This window comes from Dipodomys spectabilis, unplaced genomic scaffold (assembly GCF_019054845.1).
Source record: "Dipodomys spectabilis isolate Male_0828 unplaced genomic scaffold, ASM1905484v1 ptg000076l, whole genome shotgun sequence".
Lineage (NCBI taxonomy): Eukaryota > Metazoa > Chordata > Mammalia > Rodentia > Heteromyidae > Dipodomys > Dipodomys spectabilis.
In genome coordinates, this window is record NW_024870753.1 from 15,474 (window position 1) to 36,021 (window position 20,548).

The 20,548-nt window shown below is 46.4% G+C and overlaps 1 protein-coding gene across 1 annotated transcript in view; it reads left to right on the plus strand.

Annotated features, from left to right (window-relative positions):
* Positions 1–4,291: 4,291 nt before the first annotated feature.
* The window catches only part of Cul5 (cullin 5), a 56,004-nt gene continuing 39,747 nt past the window's right edge, over positions 4,292–20,548 (plus strand). The window contains exons 1-3 of the mRNA XM_042683000.1: positions 4,292–4,388; positions 17,546–17,655; positions 19,505–19,604. Coding sequence (XP_042538934.1) covers positions 4,365–4,388; positions 17,546–17,655; positions 19,505–19,604 — 234 coding nt within the window. The 5' untranslated portion in view covers positions 4,292–4,364. The remainder of the gene's footprint in view (positions 4,389–17,545; positions 17,656–19,504; positions 19,605–20,548) is intronic.

A 20,548-nucleotide genomic window follows, 5' to 3' on the forward strand; every position in this document is an offset into this window, starting at 1 on the left:
GCGCTTGCCTTGCATGCATGAAGTCCTGGGTTCGATTCCTCAGCACCACATAAGCAAAAAGAAAAAAGCTGGAAGTGGCGCTGTGGCTCAAGTGGTAGAGCGCTAGCCTTGAGCTGAAGAGCTGAGGGACAGCGCCCAGGCCCAGAGTTCAGGCCCCATGACCGGACCCCCCCCCCAAAAAAAAATGTAATGCCATAATGGAATTCAGGGTAAAACTCTATAATTAAGATTATTATTATTATTTTGTCGGTCGTGGGGTTTGAACTCTGGTCTTTGGCGCTATCCTTCACTCTTCAGCTCAAGGCGAGCGCTGTACCACTTGAGCCACAGCACCACTTCTGGTTTTCTAGTGGTTAATTGGAGATAAGAGTCTCTTGGACTTTCCTGCCAGGGCTGGCTTTGAACCATGATCCCCAGATCTCAGCCTCCTGAGTAGTTAGGATTACAGGTGTGAGCCATCAGCACCCGGCTCTAGGTCATATTTTTGCTGCCAAATGAATAATAACGAATATCTTAGATTTTTGTGAAGAGTTTTTGAGGTACAGAAAGGGATCATTGCCATGTACTCTGCCTTAAAGATAATTTTAAATCTCTGATTTTCTTTACTTGGTTCATCTGTCATGATTTGGCCTTGAACCTACCAGAGACTAATGAAATTTCTAGCGGAGCTTGTTAAAGCACCCAAGAAAATTTTCATATCTCTGCACATTCAACGAGTTGTACATGTAAGATGTTTATACAGTGTAGAGCACACAGTTGCTAAATGCCCCTTCTTATTTTGTTTTATTTTTAGTATGGTTACCACCAAGTTGTCCAGAAGTTAATCTCCACACTTGGCCAGAAACAAATAGTTGATATTGGCTATTTTGGTAGTTCACTTCAAATGGAAATGACTCAGAAAGAGTCTCCATCAGAGAAAAATGCTTAGTATTGCCCTGAAGGACCTAGAGAAGATGAACAGCCCTCGGGGATTGCCAGCCATCAGCAGCAACATCTTCCAGCTGGAGAGGAGCTCTAGTAAATGGTCAACCCTTCTCAGCAGCAGTGCTGGACATAGTCCCCACTCAAAAGATGGTACATGGTGCCCAGTGTAGTAAGGACGGTAGGCAGATGAGGTGGTTTTTATTTTTACCTAACATGATTGCACTGCTAGCATTGCTTAAGAAAGCAATGGGGAGGGCAAATGGAGAGGATTTAGGAGAGTGAATATAGCCCAAATATGCTATGGACATGGATGAGAATGGAACAATGAAGTCTGCTGAAATTGGCTTGGGAAGGGGGAGGAGCTGAGGGAAAGTGGGGGAGGGGATGAGGAAGAGTGGGGAGGAGTCTGATGAAGGTAAATATTTTATACAGATATAGACCTGTCTCGAAGAACTTCACCCTACAGTTCATTGCTGGTAATAAAACAGGTGGGGCAGGGGCTGGGAAGGTGGCTCAGTGGTAGAGCGCTTGCCTTGCATGCCTGAGGCCCTGGGTTCCATTCCTCAGCACCACATAAGCAAAAGGAAAAAAGCCGGAAGTGGCGCTATGGCTCAAGTGATAGAGCGCTAGCCTTGAGCTGAAGAGCTGAGGGACAGCGCCCAGGCCCAGAGTTCAGGTCCCACGACCAGACCCAAAAACAAACAAACAAATGTGGGGCAGCAAGGTATCTCTTTATTGACATAGTTTACTTGTAATGTTATCTTGTCATTGAAAACATCCAATTCAAGGGTTTTTGGTGCATTCTGTTGTACAACCATTACCACAACCCATTTGAGAACATCTTCATCACCTCAAGAAAGAAAAAAACAAAACAGACTGGGCACCAACGGCTCATGCCAATAATCCTAGCTTGCAGTAGACTGGCCTGAAAGTAGTCATTCACGTGTGTTTCCTAGAATTCCCAGTAGTCCATGAAGCACATTCTGTTCTGCACACGAGGAGAAATCCTAAGAATCTTGTGGGTTTTGGATTGAGTGCCTTCCACAGCTATCATGGTTTCGACCGCATCTAAGAAGAGGGAACCCTAGAGCTCTGTGTGTTCTGGTGATTTCTGCATCAGACATTATCTGCCTTTTCATCAGTGAAGACAAACTCAAGTCTTCGGCCTTCTTATAGCACTCTCCAAAGGAGACTGGGCCATCCCTAGGACACCTTTCAATCAGTGACACCTTGGAGCGTTTCCCTGGGGATTCCATATCAGTTCTTCCCAACCTCTAAACATCTGGACAAGCTGCATAACATCACTTGCATCTGCAAACTCCCCTCTCCTTTCTTGCTCTAAGTGAAACTTGGTCTTTCTCTGCTGTCTGTATCTCTGTTATAGGATGCCCATGGAGCACTGGGCTTTCAGTTCTTATGTGGGTCTTCGTTCCTCTCCACTGCCACTTCCAGGTCAGTTCATCCTCCCTCCACTCTTAAAAATGCTCATTTTTTTAGCCAGGCGCCAGTGGCTCACACCTGTAATCTTAGCTACTCAGGAGGCTGAGATCTGAAGATCGAGGTTCAAAGCCAGCCCAGGCAAGGAAAGTCCTTGAGACTCTTATCTCCAATAAACCACCAAAAAAACGGAGTGGCACTGTGGCTCACATGGTAGAGTGCTCTCCATGAGCTGAAGAGCTCAGGGACAGCCCCAGGCCTGAGTTCAAACCCTACAACTGACCAAAACAAAAAACAAAACAAAAAAAACACCCACCCCCCAAAACAAAAGCAATGTTCATTGTTGTGGGGGACAACAGGGTTTCATTCTGTAGTCCAGGTTGATTCTAAACTCCACAATCCTCCTGCTCAGTCTCCCAAGTGGAACTGCAGGTGTGAACCATTATTTTCTATCTGAGGTTGATTAAATCTAGATGTAGGACTGGCAGATATGGATAAATAACTCTACTTGATTATACAGCCATGTTTAATATTTGGCTTCCATAAAGCTCCAAGAACCAGATGCTGGTAGCTCCCAACAATAATCCTAGTTATTTAGGACTTGATGATGAAGGTTTAAAGCCAGATAAATTGAAGAGCCTCTTATCTCCAATTAACCAGCAAAAATCCAGAAGTGGTGATGTGGTTCAAGTGGTAGAGTGCCAGTCTTGAGTTGAAAAAGCCAAGCAAGAGCACGAAGCTCTAGATCAAGTCCCAGTACAGACACAAAAACAAAAACTGCAAGAGGATAAGATTCTTTAAAGAACTACTACTTACTAGAATTCCTTAAGTAGAAATCATCTCTCTTCCAGCTTTCATTCCAGAGCTCTTGTTTATTTTTTTAATTGATTTTAGTTCGAGTAACAGGGCTTGGACTCAGGGCCTTGGACTCTTGCTAGATTTTTCACTCACAGCTGGCACTCTACCACTTGAGCCATGCCTCCAGTTCAGGATGGGGTAAGCGCTAGTTAATTGGAGATGGAGTCTTCCAGACATTTTTTTCCCAGGCTGGCATTCAACCATGATCCTTCAGGCCTCAGCCTTCTGAATAGCTAGGATTACAGTATGCCACTGGTGACTGGCCGGCTCAGATCTCTTACTTGGCTGCACATACCATGAGGAGCTTGCAGGATGCCATAGCGCATATCCTTGTCGATTCCCTCTGTAACAAATTACATCGTGTCCTTATCCAGAGGTTTGTGGGGCAAGGGTTTAGAATATTCTAGGAGATGAGGCCTTGGGGGGGAAATCGGGATGAATAGTCATTTTCTGAGCAATCTTCTAATAGGTGCAAGTGCGGGGCCCTTCTGGAATAGAGACGTTTAATTAGTTAACACGCGTGCACCCGCTGCATTCCACAGAGGGAGCGGGCTGCGTGTCAGCTGTCAGGAGTCTGTCCAGGAGGGAGCTGGGGAGGGGGGGGGCGGGAGCGCAGAGGGAGCAGCCGGGTCCCGCCAGCAGGGGGCGCGCTCCCGCGGCCCGCGCGCCCCCGCCCCCCCCCGCGTCACGTGACGCGCCCGCGGAACCCGAGCGGGGCCTAAACCGAGCTAAATTCGTTCTGTGGTGGCCGCGGCGGGGGCAAACCACAAAGGCGAGCCCGGAGGAGCGAGGGAGGACCGGGGAAGCCCATGCTTCCCGTTCCCGGTCAGGTCGGCTCCCGTCACCTCCCCGCCGTCCGCCGCTGCCAACTCCCGGAGCGTGTGCGGCGCAGCGGGGAAGCCGCGGTGACCATGTAGTGGGGGCGGGGCGGGCGAGCGAGCGAGCCGCGGTCCCCGGGACGGGCGCTGCGGCCCCCACGGCGCGGGCCGCGGGGGAGGGCGTGGGACGGGGCAGGGGAGGGCCGCGCCCGGCCCCTAGGCCCTGCCGGGAATTCCGGCCTCCAGCCGCGGCCGAGTCCGGAGGGGGGGCGGGGGAAAGCACCGCGACATCTCGCTGGGTCTCGCGAGAGTCCAAGTTGAAGGAACATGGCGACGTCTAATCTGTTAAAGGTAAGACCCTCATCTTCGCTTGGCTTCTTGTTTTTTTCCCCCCCTCCACTCGGTGACTGCGGCGTTTTTTCTGGACGCGGTGACGGGCTTCAGTTCAGGGTGTGCGTGTGAGGGTAGGGGCGGAGAGATGGAGGCGGCGGCGGGGAGTGCGGTGGGGTTGGCCGGCCTCGAACGCGGGGTCCCGGCCTTTACGGTCCGGACCGGAGTGCCGAGACTCGGCGGGGAGGTGGGGAGGGCGGCAGAGGCCGCAGGTCGCCGCGCCGGGGCTCGGCGGGGCCTTCGTCCCTCTCCCCCGGCAAGGCAGGAAAGGGAAACGCGGCTTAACAGGTTCCACAGCCTCGGGCCCCCTCCCCCCCCCCCCCGGGCCCGCCGCGCCCCCTCCCCCCCGGCCCGCCGCGCCCCCTCCCCCCGGGCCCGCCGCGCCCCCTCCCCCCGGGCCCGCCGCGCCCCCTCCCCCCCGGCCCGCCGCGCCCCCTCCCCCCCCCCCGGGCCCGCCGCGCCCGCTCCCCTCGGGCCCGCCGCGCCCCCTCCCCCCCCCCGGGCCCGCCGCGCCCGCTCCCCCCGGGCCCGCCGCGCCCCCTCCCCCCGGGCCCGCCGCGCCACCTCCCCCCCGGCCCGCCGCGCCCCCTCCCCCCCCGGGCCCGCCGCGCCCCCTCCCCCCCCCGGCCCGCCGCGCCCCCTCCCCCCGCCCCGGGCCCGGCCCGCCGCGCCCCCTCCCCCCCGGCCCCGGCCCGCCGCGCCCCCTCCCCCCGAGCCCGACCCTGGCCCGCCGCGCACCCTCCCCCCGAGCCCGACCCCGGCCCGCCGCGCCCCCTCCCCCCGAGCCCGACCCCCGGCCCGCCGCGTCCCCTCCCCCCGGGCCCGGCCCCGGCCCGCCGCGCCCCCTCCCCCCGAGCCCGGCCCCGGCCCGCCGCGCCCCCTCCCCCCGAGCCCGGCCCCGGCCCGCCGCGCCCCCTCCCCCCCGGGCCCAGCCCCGGCCCGCCGCGCCCCCCTCCCCCGCCTGCCTCCCCCGGCCCGCCGCGCCCCCCTCCCCCGCCCGCCTCCCCCGGCCCGCCGCGCCCCCCTCCCCCGCCTGCCTCCCCCGGCCCGCCGCGCCCCCTCCCCCCCGGGCCCAGCCCCGGCCCGCCGCGCCCCCCTCCCCCGCCTGCCTCCCCCGGCCCGCCGCGCCCCCCTCCCCCGCCTGCCTCCCCCGGCCCGCCGCGCCCCCTCCCCCGCCTGCCTCCCAGACTCCGCGTTCCCTCCCTGCGACCCCGCCCCTCCTCCCCAGCCCGTACCCCTTCCTCGGACCCCGCCGGGCGGCAGCCGAGGAGGGGCTGCCGCAGGGGTCCTGAGGACAGAAAACAAGCTCGAAAGATGCCCTTTCCCCCAGAGGGGGCAGACGGTCCAGCATCCGTTCAGAAGTTTGGAGCAGAATCCCAGCAAGTCGGGGAGCTGGGCCGCCCCGTTCGTGGGGTGGTGGTAGTGGTGGTGGGAATTTCGGTCGGGATCTTTTGCCTCAGAGGTATTGGCGTGGAACGGGGTGGGGGTGGGGGACACCAGGGGACCTACAACTGGAGGGTGAGGGCTCAGCTTTCCTGAGGCCGTGGGCAGGGATGCTAGAAAATAATAGGATATCCAGAAAGCATTACTCTCTCCTGGAACTCCCTCTCGAGTCTTCTTTAAAGCACTTAACATTAGGTGTCTCATAAAAGGAACCAGATTTTATCTAGACGATTATACCATCTTTTAAAACAGCCTCTGAGTGGATCCCTTGAACTTTGGCCACTCAGTGAGCTCTGTGAGCTTGAGCAAGTTTCCTAAGCTCTCTGTGCCCAATCTCCTGTCAGTAAAATGAAATAACGTTTTGTAGGAGTATGGTGTTGAGTAAATTGATTTATGTAAAAATGCTTTAAACTATACAAGATTCTTCAAGTTCAGTACCATAAGAGTAGAATTACTGTATGTTTCTTTGAGAAGATTAGTTCAGGTTGGGGTTTATGCCGCCGCCCTGTAATACTAACAATGAGGAGGCTGACGCAGGAGGAGCTAGAGTTGGAGGCCAGGTGCATATATAACAGTAACATAGTAAGACAGTTTTCTTTTTCATTGGTTTTGTGGTACTAGTAATGGAACCCTGGACCTAAAGCACCCTATGCAAGCACTCTACCACTTGAGCTTCACCTTTTTTTGTTGTTCTGTTTTGAAACAGGGTCTTGAGGTGGCTCAGGCTGGCCTTGAACTCAGTAAAAGTGCTGGGATTAAGGGCATATATCACCATGCTAATGAGACTCTGTTTCAAAGAAAAAGACTAATTGATTCACAGGAATGGAATAACTCTTACTACTTTACTTTTTTCTTTATAATAGTATAGCAAAGTTCTAATTCATTAGTTCAGAAAGAAAATTTAGATTCTGAAGATTCCTGTTAATCCCTATGTTTATGGAAGCAGTATCATATTGCTATTTGAAATGTATCTACAAAATAATTGATTCCCATCCGTTGTGAATTTTTGACTTGTTAATACTTTCATATAAAGTATGATCCCCGCCCCCAACAGATTATGCCTCAGACAAGAGCATATCACTATTTTTCATATAAAGCCTCACAAATGATTTTTTTTTTTTTTTTTTTTTTTGCCAGTCTTGGGACTTGAATTCAGGGCTTGGACACTGTCCCTGAGCTTCTTTGGCCCAAGCTTAGCACTCTACCACTTGAGCACAGTGCCACTTCCAGCTTTTTCTGTTTATGTGGTACTGAGGAATTGAACTCAGTGCTTCATGCATGCTAGGCAAATACTCTACCACTAAGCCACATTCTCAGCCACAAAAGATACTTTGTGAGGTGGTATAAGCCTAAAAGTTACTTCAGTCACTGCTAGTTGAGTACTTTTCCTTTGAAGTGGGGGAAATTATGCTATCTACACCCATAGCATATACCTGTAAAAATGGGTTTAGGTTAAGAAGAGCCACTGTATCTTAAACTACATTTATAAATCAAAGAAAATCAGTAATTCTTTGAAAAATTAAAAAACTAAGTGACTTAGTCATTCTAGTAAATTTAAAGACATGTCAAAAATACTTTGGGGGGGCTGGGAAGGTGGCTCAGTGGTAGAGTGCTTGCCTTGCATGCATGAGGCCCTGGGTTCGATTCCTCAGCACCACATAAGCAAAAAAAAAAAAGAAAAAAGCCGGAAGTGGCGCTGTGGCTCAAGTGGTAGAGCTCTAGCCTTGAGCTGAAGAGCTGAAGGACAGCACCCAGGCCCAGAGTTCAGGCCCCAGGACCGGACCCCCCAAAAATATATATATATACTTTGGGGAAAATTCAATGAGATTATTTTATGGAATGTTGACGACAGAGGAAAAAGCTGAATTTTCAAATCAATATTATATCACGTGATTTTTATTTGTTTGTTTTTTTTTGGGTCCGGTCATGGGGCCTGAACTCTGGGCCTGGGCACTGTCCCTCAGCTCTTCAGCTCAAGGCTAGCGCTCTACCACTTGAGCCACAGCACCACTTCCGGCTTTTTTCTTTTTGCTTATGTGGTGCTGGGGAATTGAACCCAGGGCCTCAGGCATGCAAGGCAAGCGCTCTACCACTGAGCCACCTTCCCAGCCCATCACGTGATTTTTAAATATATGCAATTAATGTAACATAGTGGACTGAATCAGATTGATTCTGTTATCTCTGGTCGTGGGGCCTGAACTCTGGGCCTGGGCGTTGTCCCTCGACTCTTCAGCTCAAGGCCAGCGCTCTACCACTTGAGCCACAGCGCCACTCCCGGCTTTTTTCTTTTTGCTTATGGGGTGCTGAGGAATCGAACCCAGGGCCGCATGCATGCAAGGCAGACGCTCTACCACTGAGCCACCTTCCCAGCCCCTCAAAAGGTTTTTATTCAAGTTGACCCAAATAAACTTTTTTTCCTCCTCTCGTGGGAGGTGGGAGGATTGTCTAATATTCCTATATTTAAAAGTACTAGTCAAAGTGGGTCTGAACTTGATCTGGAAGAAATGTAGTGAGAACCTGCCCAGGTGCATCTATAACATAACTTATATGGTCATTTAAATTCAAGGCTGTGGTTACCTCGACTGACTGGGGGGTGGCCAAATTAACCTCATTTCCTTTTTTTGACAGGATTAATTGGTTCATTAGAGAAATGCCTTGGGTTTGATTTGAAATCTGATGCAATTAGATTTCACTAGAGTGTATTTCAGAAAATTATGTCCAGTGGTCAGAATGGAGAAATGTGAGCTAGGTGAGAGTGGTTAGAATTTGATTATCAGTCTAAACAACTGTACCTGAAGAATGATGAATTATAATCCATCATCAACTCTAAAGGGAGCCCTTAAGGCCCTGCTAAAAATATATGTCCTTGTTTGTCAGTAAGTTGGATGAAGTTCTTTTTAATTTATGAGTGGCAGAGTTAAGTGAAAGAGCTAATATATTTTGAAAGGTAAAATCCAAAATTTTTCTTGATGTAAAATTTCAAGTCAGAACTCAATAGTGTAAACACTTTTTAAAAAAATATTGAAAGCTGCTTGTAATACTTGTATTATCTGTTGAATTTAGAAGTCTTAAAGAAGATTGCTGAATCTTGAAAACCTTTTGGTATACAGAGATTGGCAATTATCAGCTGCTTAGGGGATTTATTCTCCAAACCCTTTGCCCATCACTACTTTGCTATTTCACAGTGTGTCTATAGAACATTTGTAGTAATCTGACATTACATTTTCTCTCTTAGGTTACTTCCAACATAGAACTCTACTACTTTCAGTGCTCATTTTCTTCATTTATATTGATTTTCCAGTTGCAAGCAGCAATGCTCAAACTTTTTGTTGAGCTCATTCATATCTCATACTTCTTAGCATATTCAGAGTGCCCTTAATTCCTCTGGTCAATACCACAGACTTTTCTCATTTTTTTCCCCCTGTGTTCTCTTTTCTTAGGCCTTCACCTGTTCTTTCTTGTTTTAAGGTGTTTGTTTTTGTTTTTTGGTCGTGGGGCTTGAACTCTGGGGCTTGAGCGTTGTCCCTGTGCTCTTCAGTGCTCTACTGCTTGAGCCTTAGAGCCACTTCTGGTTTTCAAGTGGTTTATTGGAGATAAGAGTCTCACAGACTTTCCTGCCTGGGCTGGCTTGGAACCGAGATCCTCAGATCTCAGCCTCCTGAGTAGCTAGGATTACAGGCGTGAGCCACCTTCCCCTGGCTTGTTTTGTTTTGTTTTTTTGAGACAGGGTCTTGCTGGGTAGCCCAGGCTGGCCTCCAGTTGCTGGAATTATAGGTGTGTACCATCACATCCCACCCACCTGTTCTTAGTTAGTGCTCATCTCCTCCACCCCTTGGTGGCATGTCCAGTTTTTTTCTTTTCATTTTCTTCACTTTTATGTAAGAAAAGTGTGTATCTCTTTATGTAAAACTTAACTTGACTGCTGTTTCTGTCTCAAACTCTTGCCTTTTCTGTGTTCATTGTTAAGAGTTCTTGGAAGAGCAGCCCCTACTTGGTTTGTCATAATTTACCTTTGACATACTTTTTCCTTAATTTGTCCCATCCATTTTTATTGAAGCTGTCATTTTTTTTTTACCCTTTGACATGTGTGCTATTCTGGGGTTGAGGAGCTCTTTAAATATTTTTATTGTTATTATAAAGGTGATGTACAGAGGGGTTACAGTTATATTAGTCAGGGAAAGAGTATATTTCTTTCTGGACCTTGTCGCCTCTTCCCTCCTTCTTTCCCAGTTTTTCCCTCCCATCCCCACATGAGTTGTATAGTTCATTTTCAACATAGTATCTATGAGTGAGTACCACTGCTGCATTTGTTCACCCTTTGTTCTTCTATTCCTTTGACCCCCTTGCCCTCCCAAAGATACATAAAAGAACAACCAAAACAAAAAGAAAAGGAAAACAGCAACAAAGGGAAAAGCCTTTGTTCTCATCTCCTGGAGTTCATTTTATTAGTATTATTTTGTATGATCCAGATACACATAGGCATTGCTTCTTTGTGTTCCTCCCCTAAGAGTATCCTCTTTTGGTCCCACTGTGTGTGAACATCTAGAGTCCTGTATAATATATCATGTTCCAGTGTATTTTAGATCTAGCTTCTCTTGGTCTCCCTGAGCATGGCTTACCTCACTTAGCATGGTTTGTTCTAGGTACATCCATTTCCCTGCAAATGTGAAACTGTCACTTTCTTAAGAGTGCTAGCAGTCTCCTAATTGCCAAACCAGATTGTTCTTTGATAATATTCCTCTTTTTTTTTTTTTTTTGCGGGTCATGGGGCTTGAACTCTGGGCCTGGGTTCTGTCCCTCAGTTCTTCAGCTCAAGGCTAGCGCCCTACCACTTGAGCCACTGCACCATTTCCGGCTTTTTCTACTTATGTGGTGCTGAGGAATCGAACCCAGGGCCTCATGCATGCAAGGCAAGCGCTCTACCACTGAGTCACCTTCCCAGCCCCTCCTCTTCTTTTTTTGGTAATATTGCTCCCCTCCCTTGCCTTTTCCTCTCATTCCATCCTTTCCCCCCTTTTTTCTGCTCTTTGTGTGGGTACTGAGGCTTGAACTCAGGGCCTGGCCTCTTTCTCTTGGCTCTTTTCAAAAAGCTCAAAGCTGGCCCTCAAAAGACCAGTGCCCATCTTTTGGTTTAGGTAATTTTTTTTGTTGTTGTTTTGGGTCCGGTCGTGGGGCCTGAACTCTGGGCCTGGGCTCTGTCCCTCAGCTCTTCAGCTCAAGGCTAGCATTCCACCACTTGAGCCACAGGGCCACTTCCAGCTTTTTTCTTTTTGCTTATGTGGTGTTGAGGAATCGAACCCAGGGCCTCATGCATGCAAGGCAAGCGCTCTACCACTGAGCCACCTTCCCAGCTCATATTCTTTTTAGTGACATTTTCTCTCCTTGGTTTGTCTTCTGTATCTAAAATCACTTGTGGTTTCCCCTCAATTTAGTTATTTCTCAGGATTTAATAATCAAGCCTTTTTGCCAGGCACTGGGTGCTTATGTCTGTAGTTCTAGGTTCAAAGCTAGTCTGGGCAAGAAAGGCCATCAGATTCATCTCTAATACATTGCCAAAAACATAGAAGTGGAGCTGTGGCTCAAGTGGTAGAATGCCGTCCTTGAGCAAAAGAAGCTCAGGGATTCCAGGTCTTGAGTTCAAGCCCCAAGACAGCCAAAAGTATCTCTATCTCTAATCTCAACTTTATTTTTCCTGTGGTATTCTTTTTTAAATTATTTTTTAAAAATATTTTTGTTTATGTGCTATCAAGGAATCGAACTCAGGGCCTTATTCATGCTAGGCACTCTACCACTGAGCCACATTCTTAGCCTGTGGGATAGCCTTAACTCTCATGATTTGTTTTTCCTTATTGGCAGTAGTGGTGACCTCTAGCCCTGGTTTCCCTATTTTTTATCAATCAGTACTGGTTTCTTGGGGGGGCAAGGGATCGGTCGTGGAACTTGAATTCAGGGCCTGGCTGCTGTCCCTGAGCCTCTTTGTGCTTAGGGTAGCATTCTACCACTTGAGCCACAGTGCCACTTCTAGTTTTTGAGTGGTTTATTGGAGATAAGAGTCTCACAGGGACTTTTCTGCCCAGGCTGGCTTTGAACCATGATCCTGAGATCTCAGCCTCCTGAGTAGCTAGGATTATAGGCGTGGGTGCTTGGCTTATGCTGATTTGAGCTTTAGACTAAAACATTTGCTGGTTATAGTTTCCTTAGATACTCTTGAAGGTTCCACTTCTTCGAGCTCTTTCCCTAGGGTCTTCTCCCTAGTTGATTAACACCCATCAACCCTTCCTTGGCTCATCACTCTTTACCTCTTTTACACGTTTGAGAGTCCGCTTTGTTCTAACAACTGACTCTACCTCCCTTCTCATCACATCAACAAGAGTGGACGTACAGCCATGAGAGTCAAAACTAAGTTGGAATAAGAAGCATGACTTTTCTCAGTAGAAACTTACATCCTTTGGGGGGAATGAAAATGGATATATAAAGTAGTGATTCGAAGTATCTGTAGAAATTATTACTCTTTGTTGGGGCTGGGAAGGTGGCTCGGTGGTAGAGTGCTTGCCTCACATGCATGAGGCCCTTGGTTGGATTCCTCAACACCACATAAACAGAAAAAGCCTGACGCTGTGGCTCAAGTGGTAGAGTGCTGCCTTGAGCTGAAGAGCTGAGGGACAGTGTCCAGGCCCAGAGTTCAAGCCCCACAACTGGGGGTGGGGGAGGAGGGGAAGAACTTACTCTTTGTTAAGATAATTTAATTAGACATCTAGGTACATATGTATGAATATATGTGGCCAAGGGAATGAAGGGCATTCCACATAGCTTAGTAAAGTAATACTGAAGAACTTAGCCTTTGCTAATGCTAAATGGATAATGAATGATGAACTAGGCAGACAACTGTTGCCCTTGTATAACAGATTTTTGTGTGGAAGAAAAACAAAGCCTATGAGCAAATAAATATGTAGTATAAAGTTGACAGTAATGAATACCTTGAAGAAGTATATAGAGAGGTTGTAGGTGTTATGTTTCTTTTTTTTTTTTTGGTCCGGTCTTGGGGCTTGAACTCTGGGCCTGGGCGCTATCCCTCAGCTGTTCAACTCAAGGCTAGCGCTCTACCACTGGAGCCACAGCGCCACTTCCAGCTTTTTTCTTATGTGGTGCTAGGGAATCGAACCCAGGGCCTCATGCATGCAAGGCAAGCGCTCTACCACTGAGCCACCTTCCCAGCCTCCTGTAGGTGTTATGTTTCATAGCATCTCAGGAGATACTATGAGCAAGAACCTCCCTCATGAGAGAAGGGCATGAACCACGTCACATTTCAAGCTCCCATGTGGTGGGAGCACTAGTGCAGTTGAGTCAGGAACACACTGGGCAAGTGTGACTTTTCAGTGTTAATCTTTTTTTTTTTTCAGTCGTTATTTTTTTCAGTTGTGGGGCTTGAACTCTGGGCCTGGGCGCTGTCCCTCAGCTCTTCAGCTCAAGGCTAGCGCTCTACCACTTGAGCTACAGTGCCATTTCTAAGTGTGACTGTTTTCAGTTAAGATGCAGATAATTCTTTTTAAATGACTAGTTAAACATAACTAAGAGCCTCATTAAGAATTCTACTTGCCAGTTTTTCTCTGGATTCATAGCAATTACTGGTTTGATATGGGCACTTAAGAGGGACATAAGCCTCAGGGCTGCTTTTCCTTGTCTTCCAGGATCCTGGCCTAGAAACATGGCTGCAAATGAAACAGCCTAAGGGGAAACGAATAACATTTAGTCCACTGTATCCAGTGACTAGATCCCTAACAGTAAAGCCATGTGACAGTTGTAATGAGAGTCCTTTGTGCTCTGTGAAAATACATGATTATTCACTTAACCATAGTCTGGAGCTGATGTTAATTAAAGCTACTAAATTAAGTGACTTTGGGAAGTCAGTCATTTATCACTGGATTAAAATAGAGGTCTTTGACAGAGAATACTAAGAACGAATCTAGTAGAGAATTGCAAGAAAAGAAATGGGTTTTTCTTATTTACATCTTGTGTAGGGTCCTGCTGAGCCCAGTTGTACCACTAAAAGCCATCCGACTCTTACCTTGGTATGTAGGTAGAGTCAATAGGTGCCTGGTAGGCTTTATAAACAAAGCAGGCTACAGCTCAGGTTAGAACAGATTGAATACATGGAATCTGCAAGTAAGATCAAGGGTAATGTATTTGTGTAACGGGTTTGTTCTTTCATATATACTGAACTTCTGCTCTGCCGCATCCTGTTTTATCACCATCCGTAATAGTGAACATGACAGACAAGGTCCTCACTTTGAGGACTTATAGTCTGGTGAATAATGTGAATGAAGTAATGAAGGCTGTGATGAATGCAGTATATAATTAAGAGTATTTAAAAGGTGCTCACCACTTACAGAAGAAATTAATTTGGATTCTTTCCCACTAAACATGTGTTCTGTTGACTTTTACTTCTCTTCTGAATTGTGACATTTTAGTCAGGATTCTGTAGCTTTTTGTTCTTATTATTTATTTTCTTTTTCCCTCCATCCTGTTCTCCTTTCTCCCCCCACCCCCTCACCTTTTTTCCTTGTTATTAAGGCTTCCAGTTAGTCTCAAATTCCCGAAGTGGTTCTTCCACCTTGGTCTCATCCATACTGTGATAACAGATATTTGTCGCTGCACCCCAACTTTATGGTCCTTTTAAAAGTGTTGATGGGGCTGGGAATGTGGCTTAGTGGTAGAGTGCTTGCCTAGAATATGTGAAGCCCTGGGTTTGATTCCTCAGTACCACATAAACAGGAAAAAGCTGTAAGTGGCGCTATGGCTCAAGTGGTAGAGTACAAGCCTTGAGCAAAAGTGCTCGGGGACAGTGCCCAGGCCCTGAGTTCAAGCCCCAGGACTGACAAAAGAACAATAATTTTTTTTTTTTAAAGGCTCTGCTTAGACAATAAAATTTCAATCCCAACTGGGCGCTGGGGGCTTATCCCTGTAATCCTCGCTACTGAGGAGGATGAGATCTGAGGCTCACAGTTCAGAGACTGACTGGGCAGGAATGTCCGTGAGACTCTTATCTCCAATTAATCACAGAAAAAACAAAGTAGCACTGTGGATCCGGTGGTAGAGTACTAGCCTTGAGCAGATGGGGCTCAATGAAAAGGTCCAGGCCCAGAGTTCAAGCCCCAGACTAGGCGGAAAAAAATTCAATCCCTGCATGGGAGGATGGAAGGATAACAATTGGAGACTAGTCTGGGAAAAAGATAAAAAGACCTTGTCTCAAAAGATAAACTGAGTATAGTGGTACACATTTGTAATTCCAGTTAATTCCTACCGAATCCAGCTCCAGGCAAAAAGCATCAGACCCTATCAGAAAAATAAAAATTAAAGCAAAATGGGTTGGTGGCTCACACTTGTAATCCTAGCTACTCAGGAATCTGAGATCTGAGGATTGCTTTCCAAAGCCAGCCCAGGCAGGAAAGTTCATGAGACTCTGTATCTCCAGTAAACCACTAGAAGACTGAAGTGGTGCTGTGGCTCAAGTGTTAAGAGTGCTAGCCTTGAGCTGACAACTGAAAGACAGCATCCAGGCCCAGAGTTCAAGCCCCACAACTGGCCAAAAAAAAAAGGATTGGAGGTATCACTGAAGTGATGGAGCACTTGCCTGCCAGGAGCCTGAATTCAAACCCCAGTACCACCAGAAAGAAAAAAATAAAAATTCAAACCCATAACCGCCCAAAGCTTTTCTTTTGCCACTTTAGACCTTGGCCCTGCATGTATAGGATCAAGGGTGTTTTTCTTAGGTTTGAAAAGGCTTTTCTGAGGTGGCATTCTGAGTCTGATGAGGTTGGCATATTTAAGGAACACCTTAAAAGCTTTGTGTGGCATGGGAAGGAAAGAAGTCTAGCATGGCCAGAACATAGAATTGCCAGTATTCAAATATTTACTGTAGTTTTGTGGTTCTTTTGGTCAATTACTATTGGCAGATGTGGTTTTAAAAATCACATAACTTAGACACTAGGGGCTCATAAACAATATGGGAACCCACACATTCAAATAGCTGACCCTTGCAATTTACACAAAACATCTAAAGTATGTAAATAGATTTCCTTTGTGAAGCTTATTATAGGAGTATAATAAAAGGTAATCTATGATTAATAACTTCATAGAAGGAACATTTAAAAAATTGTGTTCAGAATGTTTTGGGCAAGAGAAAATATAGAGACTAAAAATGTCTTTTTAAAAAAATTCTGTGGATACTGTTACTTCTTGCCCTTCCTCCAACTTCCTTTTCACCCTAACTTATTTGAAAAAAAAAAATTATATAGACTTTTTGTTATTTCCTAACTATTACATTATGACTTTATGTAGCATTTATAGTATTTAAATAATCTAGAGATATGTAGGTGATAGGAAAATACTATGCCATTTTATATAAGGGGATTATATAAGCATTAACATTTTGCAATATGTGGATATCTTGTGGATACTAAGGGATGACTACTTTTTTGTGACCAGCTTAAGAAAACTACAAAATAAGAGTCTAACTCCCCATAAGACTGCCCTTCACTCCTAGTACCAACCAGAAAGGCTCATAGAATTTACTGAAAGCAGTTAAAATGATTGTTACTGTTTCTTGTATAGAAAGGATTAAAAAATCAACCACAAGAAGAGATGCATAGGGCAGGGCAGTCTAGAAGGGTTCCAAACACTGCAGCTTCTGTTGTCTCCTGCCCGTGTAATTAGCACACATTCTCTTCTGGCATCAATGTGTGGCACTGTGCTTGGCTTTAGCCAGCTTTCACTGTTGAGGTTTTTTGTTGTTGTTGCTTTGGTTTTTTTGGATTTTTTTTTGGTTTTTTGGGGGCAGTCCTGGGGCTTGAACTCAGGGCCTGGGCATGATCCCTGAGCTTCTTTTGCTCTACCACTTGAGCCACAGCACCACTTCCAGCTTTTTCTGTTTATGTGGTACTGAGGAATAAAACCTAGGGCTTCCAGCATGCTAGGCAAGCACTCTACCTCTTAAGTCAACATTCTGAGCTCTTCACTGTGGAGTCTTAGGAACTTCACAGAGGCATGGTTGATTGTGCACACAGATAATTTCAGTATCCAGGTTGATTGATATTTATGACTCAAAGACACCCTCCCTCCCCCAACCTGAATCACATTTTTGATCTTTCTGAATTGGCTTATTCCCTCTTTAAGACCATATAGATATAGCTCCTCACCTTTCTAAATCACATCACTAGTCTATTTAGTGTGATCTAGTGTGATCCAAGACTCAGGGATTATGTAATCTTCCAGATGCCAAGAGAAAAGGCCAGACCTCTGGGACAAGGAAAAATTCTTCATTACATACTTGTGTACATTTGATTTCTCCTGCTCCCTTTCCCCTCCCACCCTCTTCCCTTCCACCTCCACTTCTACCTCTTCCTCTCTGCTTTTCTCTCTGGGCCTCATGAATAGTAGGCAAATGCTTCACTTGGAGCCTGCACTAATGGTAGACAGCCCCACTTTTTTTCCTAATACACTTTCTCTTTTATGCTTCCTCTGATTCCTTGATGGAAGATAAAGCCTATAGGCATTCCACATGGAAAACTTTTTTTCCAGTTGGAGTTCTTTGTTATGATGAATGTCTCTTAAGAAAAAAAATGACACTGTCAATTTAACTGCATTTAAATTAAAGTATTTTATCTTTTCTCTTTAAGAATAAGGGTTCTCTTCAGTTTGAAGACAAATGGGATTTCATGCGTCCTATTGTTTTGAAGCTTTTACGCCAGGAATCTGTTACAAAACAGCAGTGGTTTGATCTATTTTCGTGAGTAATCCATTAATTTCATTTACTAACATAAAGCAATTTTTCTTTTTGGTGTCTTTTGGTTCCCAAATAGACTGTGTGACTGGATGGTGTGTTTACCTGTTTAAAATTGTTGCTATTTGCCGGGCGCTGGTGGCTCACGCCTGTAATCCTAGCTACTCAGGAGGCTGAGATCTGAGGATTTCGGTTCAAAGCCAGCCCGGGCAGGAAAGACCGTGAGACTCCTATCTCCAGTAAACCACCAGAAAACCGGAAGTGGCGCCCTCCTTGAGCTGAAGAGCTGAGGGACAGCGCTCAGGCCCAGAGTTCAAGCCCCATGACCGACAAAAAAAAATGGTTGCTATTTGTATTGGGAGTCCTCAAGACCTCATAGGATCAGTGGATTTTCTAGGTGACTTGTAACGCTGAATAGCTAGTCACACTAATTTATTATGTTGAAAGGATACAAAACCAGCCAAGAGAAAAGGCGCAGGGTGAACTTCGGGTGTTTGAGGCGGGGGAAATAGTCACAAATTTCATGGCATTTTTGCTCAAGGCTGGGACTTTACCACTTGAGCCACAGCTCTACTTCTGGCATTTTGCTGGATAATTGGAGATAAGAGTCTGGTGGACCCTCCTGCTTAGACTGATTTCACACTTCCATCCTCAGATCTTAGTCTCCTGAGTTGCTTGGATTATTAGATGTGAGCTACCAGTGCTTGGTGACATGCCATGCCTTTTTTTTTTTTTTTTTGGGTCGGTCCTGGGCCTTTAATTCTGGGCCTGGACGCTGTCCCTCAGCTCTTCAGTTCAAGGTAAGCACTCTACCACCTGAGCCATAGTGCCACTTCCAGTTTTCTAGTGGTTCATTGGAGATAAGAGTCTCATGGCCTTTCCTGCCCGGGCTGGCTTTGAACTGTGATCCTCAGGTCTCAGCCTCCTGAGTAGCTAGGATTACAGGTATGAGCCACCAACGCCCGGTAGTGACATGCCTTTATGAAGAAATTTTATATAATATATAGCAAAGAATTAAGGAGAAAAATAATAAAAACAAAAATAGAAAGTTGTATCTGTGAGATAACTCACAAAGTGCTTGATTTCTATTTTTTGAGCAGTACTGGAGTTTGAACTCCGGGTCTGGTGCTTGAAGGTAAGTAGGTGCTTTACCAAATGAGCCAGGCTCTAGTCTTTTTTGCATTATTTTTGGGCGAAGGTCTTGCATTTATTGCCCTAGGTAGGCCAAACTTGGGTCACAGTCTCTTTCCTATGCTTCCTATTTAGCTGGGATTATAGGCATATACCACTCTGACCAGCTTGTTTGTTGAGGTAGTAGTCTTGATAACTTTTTTTTTCCTGGACATGAGGCTTGAACTCTGGGCCTGGCGCTGTCCCTCAGCTCTTCAGCTCAATGCAAGCACTCTACCACTTCCAGTTTTCTGGTGGCTTATTGGAGATAAGAGTTTCATGGGGGGGCTGGGAAGGTGGCTCAATAGTAGAGTGCTTGCCTCACATGCATGAGGCCCTGGGTTCGATTCCTCAGCCCCACATAAACAGAAAAAGAGTTTCTTGGGCTTTCCTGCCCCGGTTAGCTTTGAACTATGATCCTCAGATCTCAGCTTCCTGAGTAGCTAGGATTATAGGCGTGAGCCACCAGTCTTGGCAGTCTTGCTAACTTTTGTCAATCAAAGTTCTTCTGATTGCCTTCTGAATAACTGGGATTATAGGGGTGAGCCATTAAGCTCAACTGAGTGCTTCATTCTTATTAATGGATTCAGATACTTTTAACTTAATTCATGGAGACTGTACTAACAGAATTTAAGATGAGTTTTGTTCAATTACTGATGATTTTTACATGCTTTATTTTTTACAGGGATGTTCATGCTGTCTGTCTCTGGGATGATAAAGGTCCAGGAAAAATTCATCAGGCTTTAAAAGAAGATATCCTTGAGTTTATTAAGCAAGCACAGGCAGTAAGTCAGCATTTTGGATTGCTGCTGTTTCTTTCTCTTTTTTTCTTCTTCCTTTTTTGGAGCTAGCTATTGAACCTAGGACCTCATATACATACTTATTAGGAGCTTCACTCTTAGCTTTAGATTGGTTTTAAAAATGCTCAGACAATAACGTATTTTATGAGTCTGAGGATAGAACTTCCTGAAGTACTTTTAAGTATCACATTGACTTTTGACACATTTGTTAGATTTTAAAATTATTAGATGTAGAATTTTTGTCAACAGAATACATGGTCATCCTCAGTTAAAAATGCTCATCTTTTTTTTTTTTTTTTTTTTGGGTCCAGTCGTGGGGCCTGAACTCTGGGCCTGGTCGCTCTCCCTCAGCTCTTTAGCTCAAGGCTAGCGCTCTACCACTTGAGCCACAGCGCCACTTCCGGCTTTTTTCTTTTTGCTTATGTGGTGCTAAGGAATATAACTCAGGGCCTCAGGCAGGCAAGGCAATGCTCTACCACTGAGCCACCTTCCCAGACCCAAAAAAGCTCATCTTTTAGCAGGTTATAACACACATCTGTTTTTTTCCTCTCATAAATAATAGCTTTCCTCAAGTTGATGGTAATTTTTTCAATTTCAGATACTTCTCTGATTGTAAAATCTTGGCTAGCCAACCTGAAGTTAGTGCTCTTGTGTTGATACTGTATATAAATCCTTAAGTTTATTAAACTTGAATACAGGGCTGGGAAGGTGGCTCAGTGGTAGAGTGCTTACCTTGCATGCCTGAGGCCCTGAGTTCGACTCCTCAGCACCACATAAGCAAAAAGAAAAAAGCCGGAAGTGGTGCTGTGGCTCAAGTGGTAGAGTGCTAGCCTTGAGCTGAAGAGCTGAAGGACAGCGCCCAGGCCCAGAGTTCAGGCCCCACGACTGGACCAAAAAAAAAACAAAAAAACAAAAAAAAAAAAACTTGA